Here is a 23,600-nt window from a genome sequence, read left to right as displayed (position 1 = left end):
TATAATTTTGTTGTGTAATAGTTGATGAGCTGAACTGGGAAGCCCTGTACGAGAGGGCGTGATGACATCAGAGGCCCAGGGAAACCCCTTCGGCCCGAAGCGGAGATGGCAGGAAAGCACACAGACACACGGCTTCCCACAGAAGGTGTCAAACATATGAATCTTTATAGAAAAAATACGTCTCTTCACATTTCCAAAACACTTATTTTGTCTGTAACAGTTTCTGCTCATTTGTTCATTTACGCGGTAAATATTGAACAGGCCGACCGCAGCGGTTCAATGGCCTTGGGCTGCTGCACTGGCATGGCTCACTTTCCTGGGGCTGGTGGGGTGTCCCCCCTGCAGGAAATGGGGGCAAGGCCAGCAGCATCCTCACCCCTCCAAGCGCCCCCACGCCTCTGGCCCAGCCGGCATCCCTCGCTGGAGGCAGTGTGCTGACCCCGAGAAGGCGTCCAGCTCAGCGTATGGGCCGGTGCGGTCCAGTCTAATCCAGGAAAATGGCCTGAAGGCACCCATCAAAAGCACCATTTGGGGGGGGGGGGGGGGGGTGATCCACAGGCCCCCAATCCTCTGACATCCCTCGAGTACTTTGGCCAGGCACATGCTCACATTCCACACGCCGAAATATCAGCCCTTTTCATCCCAGTTTGCAGACCCGGGTGCCAGACACAGATTTAGGAGCACGGCAGGCAGTGAACCAGCAGTGAAGCAACCCCGAAATAACAAGAAAAAAAATGAAAAACACAGAATGGACACGCAACAGCAGTGAAAGAAGAAAACTGATGATAGGAGGGTTTGGGGCGAGCAACTTCGGCGCCTGAACGTGACGTGTGATGAGTATGACATAGCATCCTCAGCCCCCCCCCCCCCCCCAGAAAAAACCACACACTCCCAGAAAGTCAGATCAGAGACTGAAAGGCAAATCTCAGGGCAGAGCGAGAAGCATTGGCTGTTTCACTCACACGCCGGGAGGGATGGAGAGCAGGATGGAGAGCAGGGGTGAGAGGAGCAAGCCGGCTCTGTGCAAAACATTCGCTCATTTGCTGGGTGAAACACGTAGTTCGGGTATGAGGAATGAGGCCGGCCTCTCTGTGAGGACGTTTCATTTGGGGGAGGGGGGGGCACACCAGGCCAACGCTCAGGCCGGCGTCCCCCCACCAGACCGGCTTGTCTCACCAAAGTGCTAACAAACGGGGTCTTGAGCCCATTCTTGTAGTGTAACGCTACTCCTGATCTACACACTGGTACTGACCCTCTAATCTCTCACTCCCCAGTGAAGGTGGTGCCGGGGTGGGGGTGTTCAAACAGACTAGTAATAATAATGGTGCAGGGAGATCAAAAGGCGACAGAGGAAAGGAGGGGGCGGAGGGCAGTTTGGCTGAGAGACATTCACGCGCAAGCCCTGGGTACCACAGCAGGCCGTGTGACTGACACAGGCTCGTAAACAGACCCACCAGCAGTGACATAAATAACAACAATAACAATGAGAATTGCACATCGGATGTCTACAGCATGACAACTGTGACAAAAAGTAAGAAAAAACGGAAAAAAAACCCAAAAACCAGATTGACCTTAGGGGAGGGGGCTTGTAGGCGATCGGCAGGGGCTTTGGCAACACTGGGGCACCCCCCCCCCCCCCAACGCTCAAAGGCCTAGGAGATCATATATTGGGTGATGGCTCTCAGTGCATACAGAAGCTCCGCCTGCAGCCGCGCCTCCATTATCAGCAAGTTGATGTGGACCTATGGGATGAAAGGGGCGGGGCACAGGGGCACGGTTAAGCTCCGCCCACATACACCAGGAAGGAGAGGCAGAGTGCAGCGGACAGGCGACACCCTCCCCCCACACACACACACCTTCTCCCCAGGTTTGAGCCGCGTCCAGGGCAGCGAGCAGGGCGGGTTCTTGGTGGCGTCCGGGAAGCAGGAGACCGTCTTTATGTAGAGCTTCACCTCCCTCTCCAGCAGCCGGTTCACCTGACCGTAGTCGTAGTCGTCGTATCTGAGCGAGAAGACGACAAAAATCAGTCGCACACCCACAGGAGTCCCTGCAGACTGCATTCAGTCAGAGCAGAAAAATTAATTAACATTCCACTTAATTAATGTTTAATTAAACGTCAGATAGTAACACACACGTCGGCTTGCCCTATGTGTGCATCAAGGGGAGAATGCCTTGGAAAGGGAGTAACGGAGGGTCAGGAGTATTCCTGAATGATTCCTGGATGATTCCTGAATGATTCCTGAATGATTCCTGGTCTTAGAGGAATGTCTTACGAGGAGAGGTTAGCTGAGCTGAATCTGTTTAGCCTTGAGCAAAGGAGACTAAGGGGGGACATGATCCAGGTCTATAAGATTCTAACGGGTCTGGATGCCATTCAGCCAAATGACTATTTCAATATTAGTTTAAATACTAGAACTCGTGGCCATAGGTGGAAATTAGCAGGAGGGCATTTTAAACAGGATTTGATGAAGCACTTCTTTACACAGCGTGTAGTTAGAGTATGGAATAGTCTTCCTGCTAGTGTAGCGGAAGCTAAAACCCTGGGTTCCTTTAAATCAGAGCTAGATAAGATTTTAACAACTCTGAGCTATTAGTTAAGTTCTCCCCAAACCAGCTTAACGGCCGAATGGCCTCCTCTCGTTTGTAAATTTCTTATGTTCTTATGTAATCAATGAGTATTAATGACAGTTGACAAGGGAGGATTAAGGGGAGAGGAGAGAGAAGGCGCCCCCTATTGGTGAGCCTCGAGCGGGAGCTCTGTGTGTGTGTGTCTGGAGGAGCCATCATCCACCATAGCGAGCAGAGAGACTGGCCCCGCCCACAGAGGCGGCCCCTTACCGTATACCCAGCATGCAGTGGATGTAGTTCCAGATGGCCCGCTTGAGGTCGGGCCCGCGGGGCGATGGCAGCGCATCCACCAGGCGGAAGCGCTCGTCCAGCAGGTAGCCGATGTCCGAGTAGAGCCGGTTCGCCAGCGAGAAGCCATGATCCTCCCAGGAGTAGTCCTGTGTTGGGGGCGGGGCACGGAGATGGGGAGGTGCCGGGTTAGAGGAACGTGCGGGTTCCACGTTCATAATACAGATAGACGGCACGGACGGACAGACAAAACACAGTCACAGCACAGCTCAGAAAGCATGGACAGACGGCACAGACAGCACAGCTGGTTCACAGCCCAGCGCAGGTCAGTCAGCCGCCCGGTCAGTGTCGCTTATATACCTGAACCCTGAAAATCTCAAAGCGATCCTGCTCCTGAGGGGCAAAGTCCTGATACCGGAACTCCGGGTCGGTGACGAAGCGGGTCGGCTCCGTGTCACATGTCACTTCCTCGTCTTCCTCATCTGGTGGGGAGAGAGCGAGGCAGAGAGTGGTGTGTGTGTGTGGGGGGGGGGGGTTGCAGAAAAGAGCAGGGGAGGTGGGAGACATGGGGAGGACGGCGTACCTGTCAGCAGGGATGTGTGTGAGCCACGCAGCCGCTCCTCTATCCTGTCCACCTCGCCCGTCACTCTCTGCAGCCGCTCCCTTAGACACACGGCCTCGTAGCTGGAGTCCAGGGACTGGGGAGGCAGACAGCCGCCATTTACCCAGCATTCCCCAGGAAAACACACCGCCGCCCAGTTTGGGCCACACCCATCTCCCCACTGAGACTCACCCGTCTTCGGGAGGTCCAGTCCGGAACAAAGGTTGGGGGACGGGCGCTGCCACTGCCGTTGGCCACCTCGCAGGGCCGGTGCCCCGGGGGGGTCCCACGCGGGGCCCAGGGATTGGCGGGCGAGTCGCGGTCCGCCCCGGAGCCGAAGACGAAGCTGCAGAGGGAGTGGCAGTGGGCCAGCAGGACGACGGCCTGCACCAGTTCAGCCAGCGACCAGCACTGCTCGCCCATCTTCAGCAGGTCCTGGAGGAGCGGGACACACCGCAACTGAACCCCAACGTCACCCCTGAGCACCACTCCTGAACACTGCAACACCACACCTGAACATGTCACTGCCTCTGAACATCATACCTGGATGCGGATCACCCCTGAATACCTCTGCTGAACACGGTCACCCCTGAATACCTGCATTTCACATCTAACACCAGCCCCCCCCGAGCACTGTACCTGGATGTGAGAGGGGGCGGTGAGCCAGGGCCGGTGGGCCAGCACCTTGTTGATGTGATCAAGGCGGCGCAGCCGGGCGGGGGCGTACTGCAGGCCCTGCAGCCACAGCGGGTCCCCCCCGACACGCAGGAAGTGTGCGGAGTGCCGAGACACCAGGTGCGTGCAGCGGTACTGGGCAGCCGCCTGTGGGGGGGGGGGGTCGGTCAAAGAGGAAACAGGCACTCGAGCGATGCCACCAAAGACGGCTAATTATACACAGCTTATTATAACGCTCATACACACACACGCCACTAGGGCGGCGCTAACGTACCATGATGGCGATGTAGTGGCGGTACTGCAGGGGCAGCGGCCCATCCATGTGCAGCACATAGTTCTGAGTGCGCAGGAAGCTCTCCAAGTACTGAGGGTGATAGGCCATTTGCTGAGACAGGGCATCCAGGCTCCCCCTGCTGGCCAGAGCTTTCATGCACAGCAGGGCCGCTTGCTCCTTCTCAGAGCTCACCTTCGCCACCTGACAGAGGCCGGGACACGAAGCAGGGGAAGAGTGAGGCGAAACCCAGCTATGTAACCATCGGCGACCTGAAAATAAGTTACACTTTATAAACAACAGGACTGTAATGCACAGAAGGGGAGGTAATGAGGCAGAATATGAGCGAGAAGAGAGGCAGAGATGGAGCAGGGAAAGGAGGGAGAGAGGAGGGGAAAACTGAGAAAGTCAGACCGCTGAGGTCTGGGTTAAGCTGGATCCAAAGTGGCATTTTAAAGAGAAATACGAGGTGACAGACAGGAAGGCAGGGGGTACTGTAGGGTCAGAGGACGTGGTGTCACATGCTAGCTGCCAGCCTCTACAGACAAGCCCAGGTGCACAGAGCAAGCAGGAGCTGACAGCCTTTCTACGGAATGCAATGACGCGTAGCTGTCAGGGCCCGTAGTTCCTCATTCTGGCCAGCAGGGGGCAGATTGGAGGCAGCTGATAGGACTAAAAATAAAGCTGAGAGACAGAGATATACTACGGTGATGTGTGGGACGTGCAGCGGGAGGTGGCAGGCCCAAAGGCACGCGGCCCCTGGGGCAGTTAGTCAATCATGGAGACTTCTAACGACATGCCAGCAACCGGGGCTGTATCAATGGCGAGCAAATGGACGGAAATGTGGGCCGCTGGGCTCAGAGGCAGGTTCTGCCGCGCGGCTCTAAGGAGTAAAGCAGCAGCTCATCCCTCAGCTGTGCTGAACACAAAAAGAACGCCCTAAACGCGGCAGATTTACCTGCAGGAATACTTCCTGGTTCCCTAAACGGAAGTGTCTGACGTTCCAATTCCATCCTCGCAGGGGCACCAGTGACCCCCATCTCTCCAAACGCCACACTGCACATCACCCTGTTCACTCGAAAACACCATCCAGACTCTGTGCAGGTCGGCCTTCCCATTCGCTGCCGAAATGCCTGGCAAAGGTGTGGCAGCCTCTCATTCGCTGGCGGCTTTGCGCTCGTTTGGCTGCTGCACCCCAAGTAGCCATGTGATCAAAAGAGTGAGCCTGGCAAGGCCAGCCTCTATAAACCCACAGATTTTGCAAAGGTTAGAGATGAAACTACACACAAGACTGCAAAACTGCACACAGGAATTGGGCACAAACATCAACTGGGGTCTACAGACTCAATCGCGTTTGACTCTATTGTGCTGCTAAAATAGCTGAGTAAACAAACAGCCGCCTGGGTGAAATTTCTCAGGCTTTCCTGCACGCAGGACCGAAATCCTCCGAGTGCTGTGAATATCAAGCAGACATGGCTGTGACGTCATTTCCTGTGTCTGCATAATGCCTGAAAGTTCCCTCATATACCAGTAAGTGATGCGAGACTCTCTTGCAACACTCACGTTAAGTTGCAGCAGCAGATTAGACTGGAATCTTTTGAGTGTGAAGAGTGACAACGATACGGAGTAATTTTAACACAGGAAAAAGCGATCAGCGCTGTACCAATCCTTCAGACCGGACACCCCAGGGAAAGTGATGTAATTGTTTGCTAGACAAACCATGGGCACGATTTCTGAAACAAGATACAGGTAAGACTGAAAGACAGCGGTTAGGGTGCATGCAATCCCCCAAGCCGGTTTCCAGCACGGCGGTCAGTTGGCACTGTCTGGCAAGCAGCAGGGCGCCGCCCACCACACGGCTAAACACGACTGCGTCACTCGCCCTTTGACTCGAGACACAACGGCTCGCAGATCAGCTGGCGGCTCTGGGGAACAGAGGAGCGTGTGTGCACAGACTCGCCAGGCGCCGGGATGGAGGCCCCAAACGATGCATGGCAAGGGCCCGAGCCAGGCTCCTCCACCAGCTCACCAGAGAAGAGTAACAGGTGGTAGGAGGACGTCGGGGGAGGAGAAACCACACCATGAGGGAGGTGAAGGAGATACAGAGCAGAGGGGACGTCTGCGCCCCCCTGCTCGCCAGCGCCCCCTGCTGCCAGTCCCAAGTCATGCCCATCTCCTTTGGTTTTATCACAGCCATCTGGAACGGCGGTGCAGCACTCGCGGCTGCCGGCCCGCGCAGAAGCAGATATATGTAAACCTGCGCCGGGCCAGATACGGGAACGTGCCTGACACACAGACAAGGAGCGGCCTCCAGGCGGTCCCCAAACCATACCAAGGCACAGCCCTGCAGAGAGCACAGCTAGAAGCACGGCCCTGCGGAGAGCACAGCTAGAAGCACGGCCCTGGATCCAGGCCAGAGCAGCAGTAACAGACTGACAAGGAACTTCACGTAAAAATCAACAAAACAAGCCGCTTAAATATAGAGTGTCTCCTAAGCTGGGAAATCAAACAGACAGATGGGGAATTATCAAATGCTGAATCGCTGTCTCTGCAAGCTGCCACCTGATTACAGCTTGGCTTTTTACTCCAAACACACAGACACATGCACCAACGCAAGGGCCACCGGGCAAAAAAAAATGCGAGCAGACTTCAGAGGACACTGACCTGTCCACACCGCCAACACAGGCTCTGATCGCGGATCTGTTACTGCCCTCTCCTCTCTGTAAGCCCCTACGAGAGGCGTACTGAGCGCCCCAGTGCTTCTGCACGCCTAAAAGCAGCTGCAGAGTGACGTGACGCTGGCCTATCCGGTGACCAGTGCCTCCGATAAGCCACATTTCTGACAGATGTTATTTCTGCTCTTCGCCTTACTGCTGACAGAGGGGGAGTGGATCCGTCCGGAGGGTGACTCCTTTGCACCGAATTATCTCTGCGTCCTGTGCACCCCTCACCCGCACAGTAAATGCGCCGGCTTTTCTCGCGATCTGATCCCACACGCGGCAAAATGACAGACCGTGCCCACACGAATGCATATCTACCGCAGCACGCCGCATACTGCACACCCACCCAGTCGTCCCAGCAAGAATGCTTAGAAGTATAACTGGAAAAAATGCAACTTCACCCCCCTCAAGGACTGAGTTGTTCAATTCTGATAATGTCAACTATAAAAGGGCAAGAATTTTCACAGTTAAAAAATAGGGGGGCGGCTGAACAAACCTGACTGCCTGACAGAAATGCAAGACACACGCCGAAAAAAGACAACTGCAACACGCAGAGGTCAAAACAGTAACAGACAGAAGGAATGGGCAGCATCACTTCTGGCTTTCCTCTATTGTCATCCTCCACGTTAAAATCGCGGTAAACAAGTTTCTGTGTCAGCAGCGCTGCTCCCAGACAAGATGCGGAACTGCACCCTGGTCAGGAGAAAAACAACTTTGATTGGCAGTACATTCAGCATCACAACACACAAAGAGCAACCAAATGAAGAGTGTGGAAAAGAAGGCATGTTCAAAAAAGCCAAAGGCATCAAACTCTGCTTTCCCCTCTAAATGGGAAATAAGATAATATCAAGTAATGCATCAAAGTACCGTCTTCGCGTTCAAAGAAACAGCCGTCATACTTCTGCATTAACGTGCCCAAAACCCATCGAAAAAGTGCAAGATGTGAAGACAACTGGGAAGGTTGTCATGGGTGATGGCGACGTGAAGCGGCGCACTCCTGAAGAGGTGACGTCATACTGGCCCTTTCAGGCGACAAACACGAGCAAAAGCGCCCTGCCTTAAGAATGACCCAAATGCGCCCAAGTTTGATTAGTCTGATTGGCAGTACATCCAGCATCACTAAACAGAATAATTTGTCGATTTGTACGTGCGATCGGGAGACTAATAGGTAAGCTGGGAGATTTCTGTCCCTTAAACACCGAGGCAGCGCCGGCATGCAGACAGAGGACAGCGCAGTCACAGATGCACGGTACTACTCCTTAGATCTGAGTGAAAAGTCCCACCGAGCCTTGCACTCTCTTCTGATGGGGGAGGGGTGTTTGGGTCATTTTCAACTCCTTTGTATCACTCCTGTCCAGCTATAGGAACATTTAGATATCTATGTTCATCCGTTACGATTTTGAACTAAATGGGCTTCATAAGTCCGATGTAATGTTAATCTTAATGTAATATGACTGCGTACCTGTAAGTCATTTTCGAATCTTGTCAGACTAACATCTTCCCGTCTGGGTCTCACGCAAAGCCGTAACTTTTTCGCCCAGACGCGTCACACGAACGGTAGAGCCAAACAAAGACTGATGTTTCTTCCAGAACAACTTCAAGATAGCAGGTTCCCTATATTAAGTTTTCATACGACTGACAATGGGGTCTTTCGCAACATTATTGATAATGCCAGAAGTCAAGGCTCTAGGTAGGAACAAGGGACATTATCAATATGACCGCCGCTCTGCAACAGTATCTACTGTAATCTTAATGTGAACTATGGCACGTAAAACGTGAATTGTAAGAAATGTACGGTATTTAGTGATGAGCCCAGGGGAAGGCTGGCTGTTTTGCTAAACAACAAATCCGTTAGAGTTTGCCCCCCTCCCCCTTCCCGCAGCCAGCCATTTCGCCTTTTTTCGTTTCTCGACTACTTACATTGTTTCATCATGTAACCCTCCCGTGTCCAGCCGCACTTACATGACTTTCCTCTCCCGGAGCACTAATGATCGTCAACTCTCGCTCACGTAGCGCACGATTCTCTCCGTAGGTAGAGCGCAGTCCTGCCCGCCGGAGACGCACCATCCGCACGGTTGACCGAATGAATGAAACGGGCAGCCGCTGCCAACTTCGGCGCTCCACTTGAAGAGGAAGCGCTTCGGCCGCTATTTCCCCCGAGCGACAAGACGCCCACTATGTCGCTCCGTTTTTACAGATCACACTTTATGACATCTGATATTAACGCGCAGTCACTCATAATAATGCCACTCGTCGACAGCACGGGGAACAATAATATGATTAGGTTTGTACCTGGTTCTGGACGCGCTGGCATTGAGTTCCGAGGGGATAATCCATTTTATTCGTACAGATGATCATTTTCCTCCAAATTAGTGCATGGATACGGCTTCTCTAGCTGTTCAATAAGTAACAAAGAGCAAACGCACCCCCCACCAAAGCAGCCTAGTTAGGTGGCTTGCTGGCTCAGGATACAAGTCTGGGCATTTACAGAACAGGATAAGGGGGAGGTAGAATAACTATTAGACTGACAGCTGAAGTCAGCGAGCGTCCAATCATAACACCGCGAAGGCGGATCACGGCGTAAGGCACCGGCCAATCAAGTTGCCGAGACTAATTTTAAGGTCAAGACACGTGTGCGCATGCGTGTACGGGTGTGCGCTCCAGCCTCTGATAGCCCAATCAGCTGTGGGAAAGCCGGCCAGCCGCCGGAGCGCCGCTGCTTTTGCAGACTCGACGATCCGTGCGATGGGTCCTGCTTTACCGCCGTGAGCTAGTGCAGATCAAACCCACATTTAATATCACGTCCAATATAATGTCCCCTGCCGTGGGCGAAGCTGCCTTCACATTTTTTACATGTTTCTACTTCAGTGTTCATTGTGGTGAATAAAGCACTTCTTATGTTTCAGACAAAAAGCAATTGTAGTTATTACTGCCGGCCATAATGAGTTTGTTATTTCTACAGTTATTACATTGCCTGTTCTTACCCCCAATGAAATGTGATTACACTGCACGGTAAGTATTGTAGACCTCTGAATAAGATCCGGTTTAATCGATATTTATTAAATAATACATACCAAATATCAACAAGCTACACAAAATCGTTCAATGAGAAATCTAAAAGTAAAAGGGAAAACAGCATGTTTGTAACAAAAAAACGGTGATTCACAGCAGGATCTAAAGCCCCAGAAGACTGATGACACAGCATAGAAATCCCTGCCACAAACAAGGGAAAGAGAGGACTGGCGAAGTTCTGGAGAGTACTAGTCATTTTTCCCGACAAACCTTCAACAATTGCTGATATTAATGTGCTGTGGAAAGCCGTTTGCAATGAATCCTATCGCTGTATCGTACTGCTGGATTTAACAGTTTTGTCTTTGCTCCTATCTGCTAAAATATTTTTAAAATATCTTATTGGTAATTTACAGGTATTCAGGAAGCCAGTGACAGTGTGAATCTGTTATGCAGGTATGCATCACAGTCAATAAAGGTGGGAAAGAATCCTTACAGATCTCCTTCTTCCTCAAGCAAACACCCTCATTCTCAGTTAATGGTCATTTGGTTTAATCAACAGTATGAATTAATGGTTTGGTTACTTGACGGTTTCAGTTTATTTTATTTGTTAGGATGTTTCCGCAGAGACAGGCATGTCTGGGCATGTCAGCTGAGTTTCTCAGAATTGCTCACCACACATCTGTGTCAGAAAGAACTGGAATAATAGCCAGTAAATAACATGGCAGACATTATCATTGGTGGGGTTTCTACAAGGAAACTATAAGATGGAAGAAAATTTTTGGCAGTGGCTTCTGTTTATCCTGTTAAGGGTCACAGGAACATATGGGTTCAAGGCAGGGAATAACCCAGGATGGGGCACCAACCCATCACAGGGCACCAACCCATCACAGGGCAAACTCCCACACATTCACTCACACATGGACAATTTGGTAAATGCAATTAACCTCAGCATGTTTTTGGACTGCAGGTGTAAGTAAGGTGGATACTTTAGGCATGACATTGGCTGCACTCTGCTCTATGGTAATAGATTCTAGGTTTGTTTACGTTTCACCATGTATTCATTGATTAGTTTTTAGATGAGATGTATAATTGGGCTGTTAACAGGAAGGAGGGCTACAGTATTTCTCAGGTGTGTTACATTAGGGCTGCGGTATCTGTCTCAGGTGTGTTACATTAGGGCTGCGGTATCTGTCTCAGGTGTGTTACATTAGGGCTGCGGTATCTGTCTCGGGTGTGTTACATTAGGGCTGCGGTATCTGTCTCGGGTATGTTACATTGGGGCTGCGGTATCTGTCTCGGGTGTGTTACATTGGGGCTGCGGTGTCTGTCTCGGGTGTGTTACATTGGGGCTGCGGTGTCTGTCTCGGGTGTGTTACATTGGGGCTGCGGTGTCTGTCTCGGGTGTGTTACATTGGGGCTGCGGTATCTGTCTCGGGTGTGTTACATTGGGGCTGCGGTGTCTGTCTCGGGTGTGTTACATTGGGGCTGCGGTATCTGTCTCGGGTGTGTTACATTGGGGCTGCGGTGTCTGTCTCGGGTGTGTTACATTGGGGCTGCGGTGTCTGTCTCGGGTGTGTTACATTGGGGCTGCGGTGTCTGTCTCGGGTGTGTTACATTGGGGCTGCGGTGTCTGTCTCGGGTGTGTTACATTGGGGCTGCGGTGTCTGTCTCGGGTGTGTTACATTGGGGCTGCGGTGTCTGTCTCGGGTGTGTTACATTGGGGCTGCGGTGTCTGTCTCGGGTGTGTTACATTGGGGCTGCGGTGTCTGTCTCGGGTGTGTTACATTGGGGCTGCGGTGTCTGTCTCGGGTGTGTTACATTGGGGCTGCGGTGTCTGTCTCGGGTGTGTTACATTGGGGCTGCGGTGTCTGTCTCGGGTGTGTTACATTGGGGCTGCGGTGAGCTCTGCTGGGTGGTGAATCTGCAGGAGCAGGGTCAGCCTCCTCTGCCACAGGCTCTGTGCTTCATGCCACTTAAGCCGCTTGGAAGATGGATAAGTTATGGATTTTATTGATGTCCGCAATAGCGTATCATCTTCCCTCTGCCTGCCAGACAGTTTGCGGTCTGGTGGCTTCTGGTGCAAGAACCTTTGATTGGCTGCCAGTTTTCTCTGTATCATTTTTATGACATGTGTCCAGCGGCACCCCCCACATCCGGCATTTGCTGCAGTCCGAGAAAGAGAATTCTAGAAATAAACAATTCACAAGTTTAAAACTGCACGCCAAGCGAATACAGGCAGTGACATGGTGAAATCCACCAGCCCTGTAGTAAAGTCTTACTGTGCGTAATTTATCAATGAAACTATACCATGAAAATCACGTACATATGTGATCCGCTGATGGGTCACTGCTATCCGCGGTTTCGGCGGTACGTCTTGGAACATACCACCCGAAGATACGGGGGGGGAGCTACTGTGTGCCTGTGTGCGTCAGCTGTCGGGGATTTTAGGGGAGATTTACCTGACAGACTTTGCACTCAGATTCTGTCAGCCGTTAATTGAAAGGTTTTAAATAGACTCACAGGCCAAGAAAGTGTGCAGGGTGGGGGTGGGGGTGGGGGTGGGGGTGGGGGGGGTCATCTCATACACCTCAGCATTAACAGTGCAGGTCATTCCAGGTCCTGGCAGATCAGTCATCACGTTTGTCGCAAAACATCCAATAATGACCAGTGGCACTGGGAGCTGGGTAATGCCATCAGCTGCGTGTTTCTGCAGTCAGCCAGTATGCGCTAGATCACAGGCCGCCGGCGTGTTTTTGGGGTGAGGGACAGACAGGAGGGATGCAGCGCTGTCCACTGATACACCACAATATGTGAAAATTGCATGAATCGCAGAAATCGGAAGAATGTGAAATAAACACCTTCGGTTTACCTGGGTTATAAGCCAATATAGTGATTCATGATATTGGATTTAAACACTGAAACATTTTAGCCCATGACAAGTGTCCTTACAGCAAATCCAACGTCAGTTCATTCCCCCGGAAACAGCACGATCTCTACCCCTCCAAGTAAAATGGACGGAGCACCGTTTTGTTCAATAATCAAGGTTGTGGCCACTGTTAAATGTGGTCTTAAGTCACGTGGATCCAGTTGGAATTAATACATCAAAGAATTTCTCCTGAGGTTATGTATACTGTGCATGGGTTGTAAATAGCACATTAAGTATGTGTGTATATATATATATATATCTCGTTTCCATAACAACTCTCCCCCCACCAGTTCAGGGTGATGGGTGACCCTACAACATGACCCAGGAAGCCTGGAACATGGCAGAGAGATCCCTCCTGAGGTTTCAGTCCACAGGCTGAATCACCTAGACACAGCGTGGGCGGAAACATGTATGAACCCCACAATCACCTGGGGTGGGATCTGAACCCACAACCCCAGCGGCGTCCGACCACAGTGCTGCTCATTGAGACACCTCACAGTAAGCACCCGTTTATGTATTTTACAGAGCAGCACAAGATAGGTCAGATAAAGCGCTTTAATGTGGGTGATTCAGTAATTGGCAGTGTTGGCAGGCGAATGCAGTTTTAATGTCACAGTATATTGTTCAAGGGATTTAGTTATCTTAGAGAACACACAGAATTGGCTGCAAAGATCACAACACGAAAATGGCCAGAACTTGCCCAGTACTGCCCCGGGTTCTTCACCACGCAGTGAAGAATGACCTGGCAGCATCATTCTCAGATTAAAAGATCTGACAGTATTACATTAAAATCCCTTTTAAAGCTTGTTTAGTTACACCGAACGTTCCTAAATGTATTATGAAGCCTGCAGCGTTAGTGGTTTACATGCCTCCCATAAAAACTAAATGCATCAATGAACCGTAATTGATATTATCGCCCAAGGTCTACATAATGCAGGCAGCGAGATGCCAGAAGAACAATCTGCACAGCGTGCCACAGCGAATACACACAAAAAAAAGTCTACATTATATAGAACAAAATATGCCTTCTAATCTAATTTTGTGGTCTTGGAAAATCAAGGGTTTAATCAATTCAAGCGCTGATTCAAATGCTCGAGGTTTTCGGGTTGCTTTGAAACGCTGCAGGACAGTGAATTTGAGGAGAGCAGCTGATTCGGTGTTTGTCTGTGTCCTGCAGAAATACCAAGCTTGTTCCCGAACAGGCTGCATCGCTCATGACCGTGTTAAGCTGAGAGAAGTTTGTTGTTCTTCTTGTCTGACAGGTCAACAGATGCAGCCTCCATGGACGGAGAGGAGCCAGAGACGCCGGGATGGAAAGATACCACTTTGTTTTAAACGATACCTTTTGTTGTGTTGCTGCACTGAGGCCCCAGTCGCTTAATACAGGCCCATTCATTTTTCCTCAGTGTTTTTTCTATAAACACAAAAAGCCAGTCTTGTGAAATGGAAACCTTCCCTCTGGCCGCATGCTCTATTTGTGTGGGGTTAGTGTTTCATGAACTGGCTGGTTTGTGGGTTTGGGGGGCAGGAGCCTCACTGGGGTCACAGGCGCCTGCGAGCCGGAGCTTCGGGCCGGGGTGCGGGGGCCTCGGTTGGGTTGGGGGGGGGGGAGTGTCCTGTTTCATTTTGTTAAAGGCACAAAGTGTCCAGTGCAGGCTGCTGCCTCTCATTCTCTAACTCTGCATGGATGGCTGACGGAGAAACTGCTGGGATAGAGAAAGAGGAATATCTTACAGATGTCTTACAGTAACCAACAGCTGGTAAGGCCTCATTGTCCTCCTCAAGTTCAAAGTGTCTCTCCTGTATCCATCCATCAAGCTGTAAGAGAAGGCGAAGCTCCCTCAGTGTCTCCTAGCCAGTCGCACCTGCGAGTGCTTAATGAAGAAGCAAGATCTGATTTTACTCCTTTAAATCAGAGCTAGATAAGATTTTAACAACTACTAAAAACAGCTATTAGTTAAGTTCTACCCAAACGAGCTTGATGGGCCGAATGGCCTCCTCTCGTTTGTAAATTTCTTATGTTCTTATATATGTTCTTATACACTCCCCTGTGTTTGTGTCTGCCATTTTGTTCTGCGAGGGTGGCCATATTGGTCTGAATCACAGCAGAGAGCAGGAGGGGCTTAGCAAGAAGGGACACTCCAAATTACCACTGTGACACCCCACACTGAACAAGAGAGACACTGAGGTATGGGGTGGGGGTGGGGACAACAGCTGAGGGGCCAACAGTTCAGCGAGGCACAAATGAGAAGACGTGTGCCAACAGACTGGCCCCTGTATCTCCATGTGAGATTGAAGTGTTTAAACAAGCACACAGGACACGGACTGGCTAGCATATGACTGACAGGGCACAGACTGGCTAGCGTGTGACCAACAGGGCACAGACCGGCTAGCATATGACCGACAGGGCACAGACTGGCTAGCATGTGATCAACAGGGCACAGACCGGCTAGCGTATGACCGACAGGGCACAGACCGGCTAGCGTGTGATCAACAGGGCACAGGATGGCTAGCGTATGACCGAGAAGGCACAGACTGGCTAGCATATGACCGACAGGGCACAGACTGGCTAGCGTGTGATCAACAGGGCACAGACCGGCTAGCGTATGACCGACAGGGCACAGACTGGCTAGCGTGTGATCAACAGGGCACAGACCGGCTAGCGTATGATTGACAGGGCACAGACCGGCTAGCGTGTGATCAACAGGGCACAGAATGGCTAGCATATGACCGACAAGGCACAGACTGGCTAGCATATGACCGACAGGGCACAGACTGGCTAGCGTGTGATCAACAGGGCACAGACCGGCTAGCGTATGACCGACAGGGCACAGACTGGCTAGCATGTGATCAACAAGGCAAAGACCGGCTAGCGTATGACCGACAAGGCACAGACTGGCTAGCGTATGACTGATAGGACACAGACTGGCTAGCGTGTGATCGACAGGACACAGACTAGCTAGCGTGTGATCGACAGGGCACAGACAGGCTAGCGTATGACCGACAGGGCACAGACTGGCTAGCGTGTGATCGACAGGACACAGACTGGCTAGCGTGTGACCGAGAGGGCACAGACTGGCTAGCGTGTGATCGACAGGACACCGACTGGCTAGCGTGTGACCGAGAGGGCACAGACTGGCTAGCGTGTGATCAACAGGACACCGACTGGCTAGCATATGGCTGACAGGGCACAGACAGGCTAGCATGTGATCGACAGGGCACAGACCGGCTAGTGTATGACCGACAAGGCACAGACTGGCTAGCGTATGACTGACAGGACACAGACTGGCTAGCGTGTGATCGACAGGACACAGACTGGCTAGCGTGTGACCGAGAGGGCACAGACTGGCTAGCGTGTGATCAACAGGACACCGACTGGCTAGCATATGACTGACAGGGCACAGACAGGCTAGCATGTGATCGACAGAGCATAGACTGGCTAGCGTGTGACCAACAGGGCACAGACCAGCTAGCATGTAGTGGACAGGGCACAGACCAGCAACTGTGTCACTGAGAGGGCACGGACCGGCTAGCGTATGACTGACAGGATACAGACCGGCTAGTGTTTGACTGACAGGACAGTAGCAGGACACAGACTGGATAGCATGTCACTGATAGAGGATAAGGCCCACTGTCAGTCTAAGATAAGGAATCACCCAAACAGCCCAAACATATCAAATGTGTTCTGGAGGAAAGAGAGATGCCCCAGCTTTGGAGAGAGTGACCGTTTTGGTGGTTTCGCATGTTATAGGGAAACACACTCACAGTCAAAGCATTTTTAACGGCTGCTGAAGGGACTTCCCTGTCCAAACCAGCAGCCTTCCAGGGTAAGAGTTTATTTGATCTATATGTTTTTTTCTTGTTCTTGAAAATAACAGAATTTTAAATCTGAAATACATTACATGAATTATTCCTTAAATTTTAAAGGAGGGGGAAGTAATTAAAAGTGAAAATCAAAAGTAAAAATTATTGTAAGAAAAACAACAAAAATACAAGAATATAATTGTTCAAATCTGCAATATTTTGTAAAGCTAAGAGGACGATAACAGTGTCGTCATGGTACATTAAAAGGCCGGATTTAGTAGAGACAGCAAAAGGATATTTAGTTCTTGACAATATTTGAGAAATTAAAAATTTGGAGCAATTCATTTCAGATATTTTCAGTCCAACCCCGTCCTCCACCTCCTGTTTTCGGGCAGCACGTTTCCCCTCCGTCTTCTGTGTCACTTTGCTCTCTGGCTGCCGTGTGGCTCAGGTTGAGCGTGTGACTCAGAGGCTGTACTCTCCACTTGTGGTTTTGAGGCTGGCCTGAGACCAGTCTCACCTGTTCTATGTTTATTTGCTTTCCTAGTGTTTTTGACTTGGTGTATTTTCCTATTGTTATGTTTTCCCCGTTTGCTATGTTTCATTATTCCTGTGTATTTTTATGGTCCTAGTCTCTCTGTTACCATACGGGTCTCTCTTCCACCTGTTTCTTGTTGTTCCAACACCTCCCTCAACTGGGTATAATTGATTATGAGTTACACATATCCCTTGTTTGTCCTGGTTCCTCTGTTCTCTTGTCTGTCATTGTTCATTGCCATGCATGTTACTGTGAGTTGGGAGTGTTCTTTGCGTCATTTTATGGTTTCTTAGTTGGTTCTTATTTTTTCCTGTTAGTTTTTTACCCTTCGTGGTCCCTTTCATTCGCCTTTTCTTAGTGTGTTCTGTTTAATTCAATAAACCTTTGTTTGTCCTGGAACGGCGAGTGGAATGTCACCTTTTTCTCGCCTTCGCTATGCCGCGCCGTGACAATATGTGGCTTATTTCAAGTTAAATCCAGTTTTGTTATGCATTACGAAACCTCTAGTCAAGTATGAATGCATAGTCTACGAGGTTTGAAAAAAAAGTGTATATGCATGAAGATTGGGGGCTAAATGTTATAATTCCGCCTATTCAAGGCGTTAGAGATAAAGTTAATCCTCGCTAGATGCGATCCCCAAGCACAGGAAGCTGTGCGTGGGGAAATGCTAGCACTGAAACAGCGTGGGTAAATGTTATCGAAAGATTTCAAAGCAAAGTGCAGACCGGCTCTTTGTATACCCAGACGTTTTCTGTAACCGAGACTTGCCCGTTATTAGACGATCAGACTGTGCACAAACGGCTGTGTCGGTGTTTACTGCAGGTGGTTTAAGTACGATACTGATCATAACAGGGGAGCTACAGTAAGTGACTGACGAATGAGGCGAGAAGCGAAACAGCCGTCCCCGGCGATGGTGGCCGGACGGCTGCACGCGCACATGGTTACTGTCACTGTGTGTCATCGTCCGACATGCAAGGTCTTGTTTGGCAAGTGATTTGAACCCAAGATAGCACGATGTTATTGTTTCAACGTTGAATTATAGTTAAATGCGTTGAATTATGGTCAGTATTAAATTATCAACGTTGAAACTGAATTGATTTTTGGTCAGATTTTCAATATTGAAAAATTGATGGTGGCAAAACCTTGATTCAATGTTGATATAAAGTGAGAGATTGAAGATCAACGTTGTTTCAACCTTTTTTTCTGATATGGAATCAATATCATTTCGACATATGTGTGCTATCTGGGAAACCACTACAGTAAAACATAGGCCTGGTTTAAAACATTAATGGGTGAAAATAGTAATGGATTATTGAATCAGTAATCGTGCTGGTTTCTGGGCTTTTCATTAGAAATCCACACAATTTGGAAAACACCGCAGAACAGATTGTCTGCATTTCTCATACATACCGGGGCAAATAACGTAAAGTGGGGGAACATTAACAGGCTGTTTAAGTTTATTCCGTTCTTACCGTACTACGTTTCCTCCTTACTTTTGCCCTTTTTCAAACCTCGGTGGAAAGTGCAGCGTCAGTAAATTTTTAACAGACCTGCAATACAATTTAGAAATCGACTATAAGTTTCAGTTGTAAAGCAGCATTACGATCAAATACTATAATTTGCACCATTCAAAACAGAAACTTGCCTTTATTTGGTGATATTTAAATGTCCTGGCAACAATACATAGATAAAACAGATATGCATGTTAGTGTTTTGAGCTTAATTTTAAATAAGGGCTTTATTTTCACAGGTGTACACAAAGGTATTTTTAGTCAAAGAAAATGAAACGGTTTGAGACCGGTTTTCTGCGCAATATTTTGTTTGCCATCTTACAAACACCCCATTTCTGTTTCTTTTCCTCACTATCTTTATCATACCTCCTCCCCACCCGGTCTCGTTTATCTTTACTAGCGCTTGCATTCGGCAGATATACAACGATCTCATGACACCGTGGCGTTGTGGGAGCATCCAAATTGGGCTAACTGTTACTTACATCATGAAGTTAGCACACATGACAGCTACATTACCCTAGTTCACATAACCAGCCGCGGTGTTTTCCCACAACCGAAACGATGCATTTGCCTCCCCCAAGGTTTGGGCCCCCTGTTGGTCACAAACAGTCACTACACTAAATATAAAATAGACACGTTCTTTATTTAGAAGATGGTGAACCAGCATGTTTTGCTGAATAGCTGGAAGGCTGCGATCTTCTGGCTCTCCTGGCTACCTTTTCAGTTCGTTTTGGAAACATCTGAGGCGGGGTTGTGGTTGAATGTACATTTTGGCTGCAAATTCACATTTAAGAACTACTGTTGTGTTTGGAACGTTTTATAAATTACTGAAGAATCTCAATGTAGCCAGAGGGTTTTACCGTGTAAGACCAGATCTTTCACTTCCCTATTTTCATATAATCAGATGTCTGACTTGAGACATTGCCCAGAATAAAGGCATCCAGGGGTACATCCTGTTTCTCATATGTAAGGGATTTCCAGTCTCTTTGATGTTTAATAATGTCCGTGTTACTGTTGCCGAAAATGTCGCAAACTATGCAAGTGTCACACTGATACAACCTGCTGTTCCTGTTAAAATAAATCAACCTAAAGAAGCCCACTAGACTGAAAGACATCGGGCTATGTGGTTGTTCTTCCTGGAAAACACCAGCATGTGTGTCGGCCTGTCTGCACCTACACGGAATTCCATGGAAGTCATGCCAGGTGCACATGCAGGTCTGGCTGAGACACCACCGATTCTGTCGTAAATCTACCTGCCACTTTGCTCCAGCGGCTACAGATTTTCCAGGCCTGTCTTTATCTCAGCAGCCTATACCAGTGTACTTTACACTCACCCAGGTAGCATTCCCACATGGGCCCCATATGGGCTTAATGTGGGCCAAAATATGGGGCCCATGTGGGTTGGCCCATATGGGCCCCATCAAAATCTGCACCCAAGAATCAAATGGGCCCCATGTGGGCCAGCCCAGAAAACCCAAATGGGTTCGGTATGGGTTATTGCTGGGCCCCACATGGGCCAATTACCTGGGCACAATGTGGGCACAATGTGGGCCAGCCCATATGGGCAAAGATGTGGGATTTATCTGTGGCCCATATGGGCAAATGATGTGGGATTTATCTGGGGCCCATATCGGCAAAGATGTGGGATTTATCTGGGGCCCATATGGGCAAAGATGTGGGATTTGTCTGGGGCCCATATGGGCAAAGATGTGGGATTTATCTGGGGCCCATATGGGCAAAGATGTGGGATTTGTCTGGGGCCCATATGGGCAAAGATGTGGGATTTATCTGGGGCCCATATGGGCAAATGATGTGGGATTTATTTGGGGCCCATATGGGCAAAGATGTGGGATTTATCTGTGGCCCATATGGGCAAAGATGTGGGATTTATCTGGGGCCCATATGGGCAAAGATGTGGGATTTATCTGGGCCCCACATGGGCCACATCACCTGGGCACAATGTGGGCCAGCCCATATGGGCAAGGATGTGGGATTTGTCTTAAACTGATAAGTTAAACTGTGGCTGAACCAAAAGTAAAGAAGCAGATAGGCCTAAAATCAGTTTTATGCAATATTTATTTAAGGAAAATCACACACTGACATCACAATTAAATAAAAAACCAGTTTACATTTATTTTACAAATTAAAAAAACCTCTTAGTCCACCAATTCCACTCTCCCCTGTTTGGAAGGGCCACTCTTCTGCTCTGCCTCTTGTCTGCGTCTCTTTTTGTAGAGGAATGAGGTAATGCTTCCTTTCACCTCATCTTTTGTAGCCTCTTTCGTTTTTGAATTTTTCCACACAGCACCTGGAAAAAAGTGAGGAATAATCTAATTAAATTTGTGCATTCCATTTGGCAGTAAGTGATATTTTATCTGTTTATCTAAAAATAATCAAATTACTATATCAGTCAATCCCAGAGTACAAGTTTAAAATCACCAACCTAACAATTACCAACCTAAAAATACAATAATATCTGCATTTTTATTGTACTGGGAGCAGCAGAGCATAAACAAATTTAAAACTGAAAAAAACTAATGTTAAATATATTACCACTTCTCAATTTATTTAAAACTTTGCCAGACTGCCAATTAATTTACCGCGATGTACGGAAATTTGAACCCTCCTTCCTCTTCCTCAGTCCCCCCCGTAATTTACGCCCATGCTTCTACGCATCTCTATGGTGTTTCTTTGCAAACAGGTTTCGGCTTTTAAAACACCCCTCCCCCAGGCCCGTTAAGGTGAAGGACGAGAGACGCTAAAGCAAGGCGCTGGGAAAATGCTTGATACATGCAATATGTCCATCATGTGCATTTAAAAAGGACGTTCTGAAATAATTATCAAAAAGGAACTAGATTACATTGGCAAATAACATTTGTTCTCCCGCTGAATTGAGTTATAATTTAATAATCATCATTTTACATGATGTTACGAAAAAATGGTTACAAATGTTTTAAACTGATCTGACTACAATATTGTACTTTATACTTTAACATCTATCACAGTATAGATTAGACGGCGTTTTAATACATATATACACACAAACACACACACACAATGGCGGTCATATACATTAAACAATGTTGTAAATTTAAAATAAAGCGCATACATGCTCAAAAAGCATTTGAGTTGGAAACTGTAGTTAAAAATATAAGAACGTTCAGATGCATGCAAATTGATATAACTCTCTGTTTATAATGTATTTTTCAATCAAACAATCAACTGTAAAATTACTTACCTAAAACGCACCGGGAAAGTTTTCAACTTCTGTGGAGTTTTTCGGGTGGACGTCCGGTGAAATAGCCGTTGGAATGTATCGCGCATGCGCAGTACAGCTCTAGCCCGCCAGGCCTTTTCAAAAGGTGCCTGTTTTCTGACTGATTGTTTGATGACTTGTTTGATGAATCTGTATGTATGTGGTCTTCAAGTATGTTATTTTTAAAATGTATTCACTCCTATTTTATTATGATGTTTATCAAAAAAAATAAAAATATTGATTTAACATTAGATGTAATTATCAGCTAAAACACAGATCTTATCAAAAGCTGTAGCCTATATTAAAATGCGCCCTGGGGGGGGGGACGGGGGATGGGGGATGGGGGAGCAGTCACAATGACGTGTGACTGCACATTCACGGGGGAGCTGGGGGGGCAGAGACAATGACGTGTGAATGTGTCATCTCTGCTTGGCCACAATGAAAAGAGATATGTTTGAAGGGGTTAGGGTGAGGTTGTTTTCCTAACTTAAGAACACTGAACCAACGGTCAAGCATGGTGGTGGTAGTATCATGCTGTTTTGCTGACAGTACTGTACATTGCACAAAGAGGATGGAATAATGAAGCAGCACTAGGTAGATAGACTGGGATTTTTTTTGTCATAGTAGCAGATACAAAAAGAGGACCATAAAAGAAACAGAATAATAAGTATTTACTGTAACCCTCTGGATCAAGTCTGAGGCCTATCACCCACTTTCAAAGTCGTCTGACATGCCTTGACATTTTACAGTTTTCCTGAATTGCTAAAACACATTTCCTAAAATCTCCTCTCTTTTTCTCAAACCACTATAAGCACAAATCCTAAAATTCAAGCTGAACTCACAATACCTTACACTCGTCTTGCAAAATCAAACAATCTTCTGAAAACTATTATCTTTGCTCAAAAGCAAACACTGCTTTCAGATCACACATCAAGCCAGTCGGTTAAATAAACGCTAATGAACATGGTCATTACACACTACAGCAAAAAATTGAAAACACTATACAAGTCAAATATTTGTATATAAGTCAAAACTGTTGCTGGCATGTAAATTAGAAACTGCAAGACTATAGTAAAAAGAGTATGGTCGTCTACCAAAAATATTTGTATACTGTACATTTATGACTGCAAAAACAGAATAACTAATATATAACATTAATTGCTGTATTCAGTACTCCAAAAAAGTTACTGTAAAGGACAAAGCCAAAAAGTAAAGCACAGTACAGAACCATATGTTTATTTTTCATTTTCCACTCTGTCCACCTTTATTCTCCACAATCTTATCAGGACTAGGTATAAATAAATCAATTCCTGGTGTGAACTTTTCAAGATCGCATTCCGGAGCTCAACATTTGGGACGTTAATTCTCGTGTAATTCTGGGGGTTTCAAATTTCCACTCAGAAACTTAATTAAATATTAAGAATCAAGCA

The 23,600-nt window shown here is 48.2% G+C and overlaps 1 protein-coding gene and 1 long non-coding RNA gene across 7 annotated transcripts; both read right to left on the bottom strand.

The window, feature by feature from the left end:
• Positions 1-133: 133 nt before the first annotated feature.
• LOC111834617 (sestrin-3-like) lies at positions 134-18,953 on the bottom strand. Of its 6 annotated transcripts, none has more exons than XM_023794123.2 (9): positions 18,876-18,953; positions 4,407-4,607; positions 4,097-4,279; positions 3,650-3,892; positions 3,440-3,554; positions 3,217-3,338; positions 2,839-3,005; positions 1,857-2,001; positions 134-1,742 (listed from the first exon to the last, which is right to left on the bottom strand). In XM_023794123.2, the coding sequence occupies exons 2-9, from the start codon at positions 4,560-4,562 to the stop codon at positions 1,653-1,655; spliced, it is 1,221 nt and encodes a 406-aa protein (XP_023649891.1). In that variant the 5' UTR covers positions 4,563-4,607; positions 18,876-18,953; the 3' UTR covers positions 134-1,652. The 6 variants fall into 6 exon arrangements, with proteins under 6 accessions (XP_023649891.1, XP_023649888.1, XP_023649886.1 ...); XM_023794120.2 differs by lacking the exon at positions 18,876-18,953 and adding an exon at positions 9,416-9,650; XM_023794118.2 differs by lacking the exon at positions 18,876-18,953 and adding an exon at positions 9,086-9,190.
• A 2,019-nt stretch (positions 18,954-20,972) lies between these two features.
• On the bottom strand, positions 20,973-22,472 carry LOC140582265 (uncharacterized). The gene is made up of 2 exons (XR_011985192.1): positions 22,153-22,472; positions 20,973-21,222 (listed from the first exon to the last, which is right to left on the bottom strand). It is a non-coding gene; the product is annotated as an uncharacterized lncRNA (long non-coding RNA).
• Positions 22,473-23,600: the final 1,128 nt, after the last annotated feature.

This window comes from Paramormyrops kingsleyae, chromosome 24 (genome assembly GCF_048594095.1).
Source record: "Paramormyrops kingsleyae isolate MSU_618 chromosome 24, PKINGS_0.4, whole genome shotgun sequence".
NCBI classification, from domain to species: domain Eukaryota; kingdom Metazoa; phylum Chordata; class Actinopteri; order Osteoglossiformes; family Mormyridae; genus Paramormyrops; species Paramormyrops kingsleyae.
The sequence above is the reverse complement of the archived record's forward strand: the minus strand, read 5'-3'. Positions and strand labels throughout refer to the sequence as shown.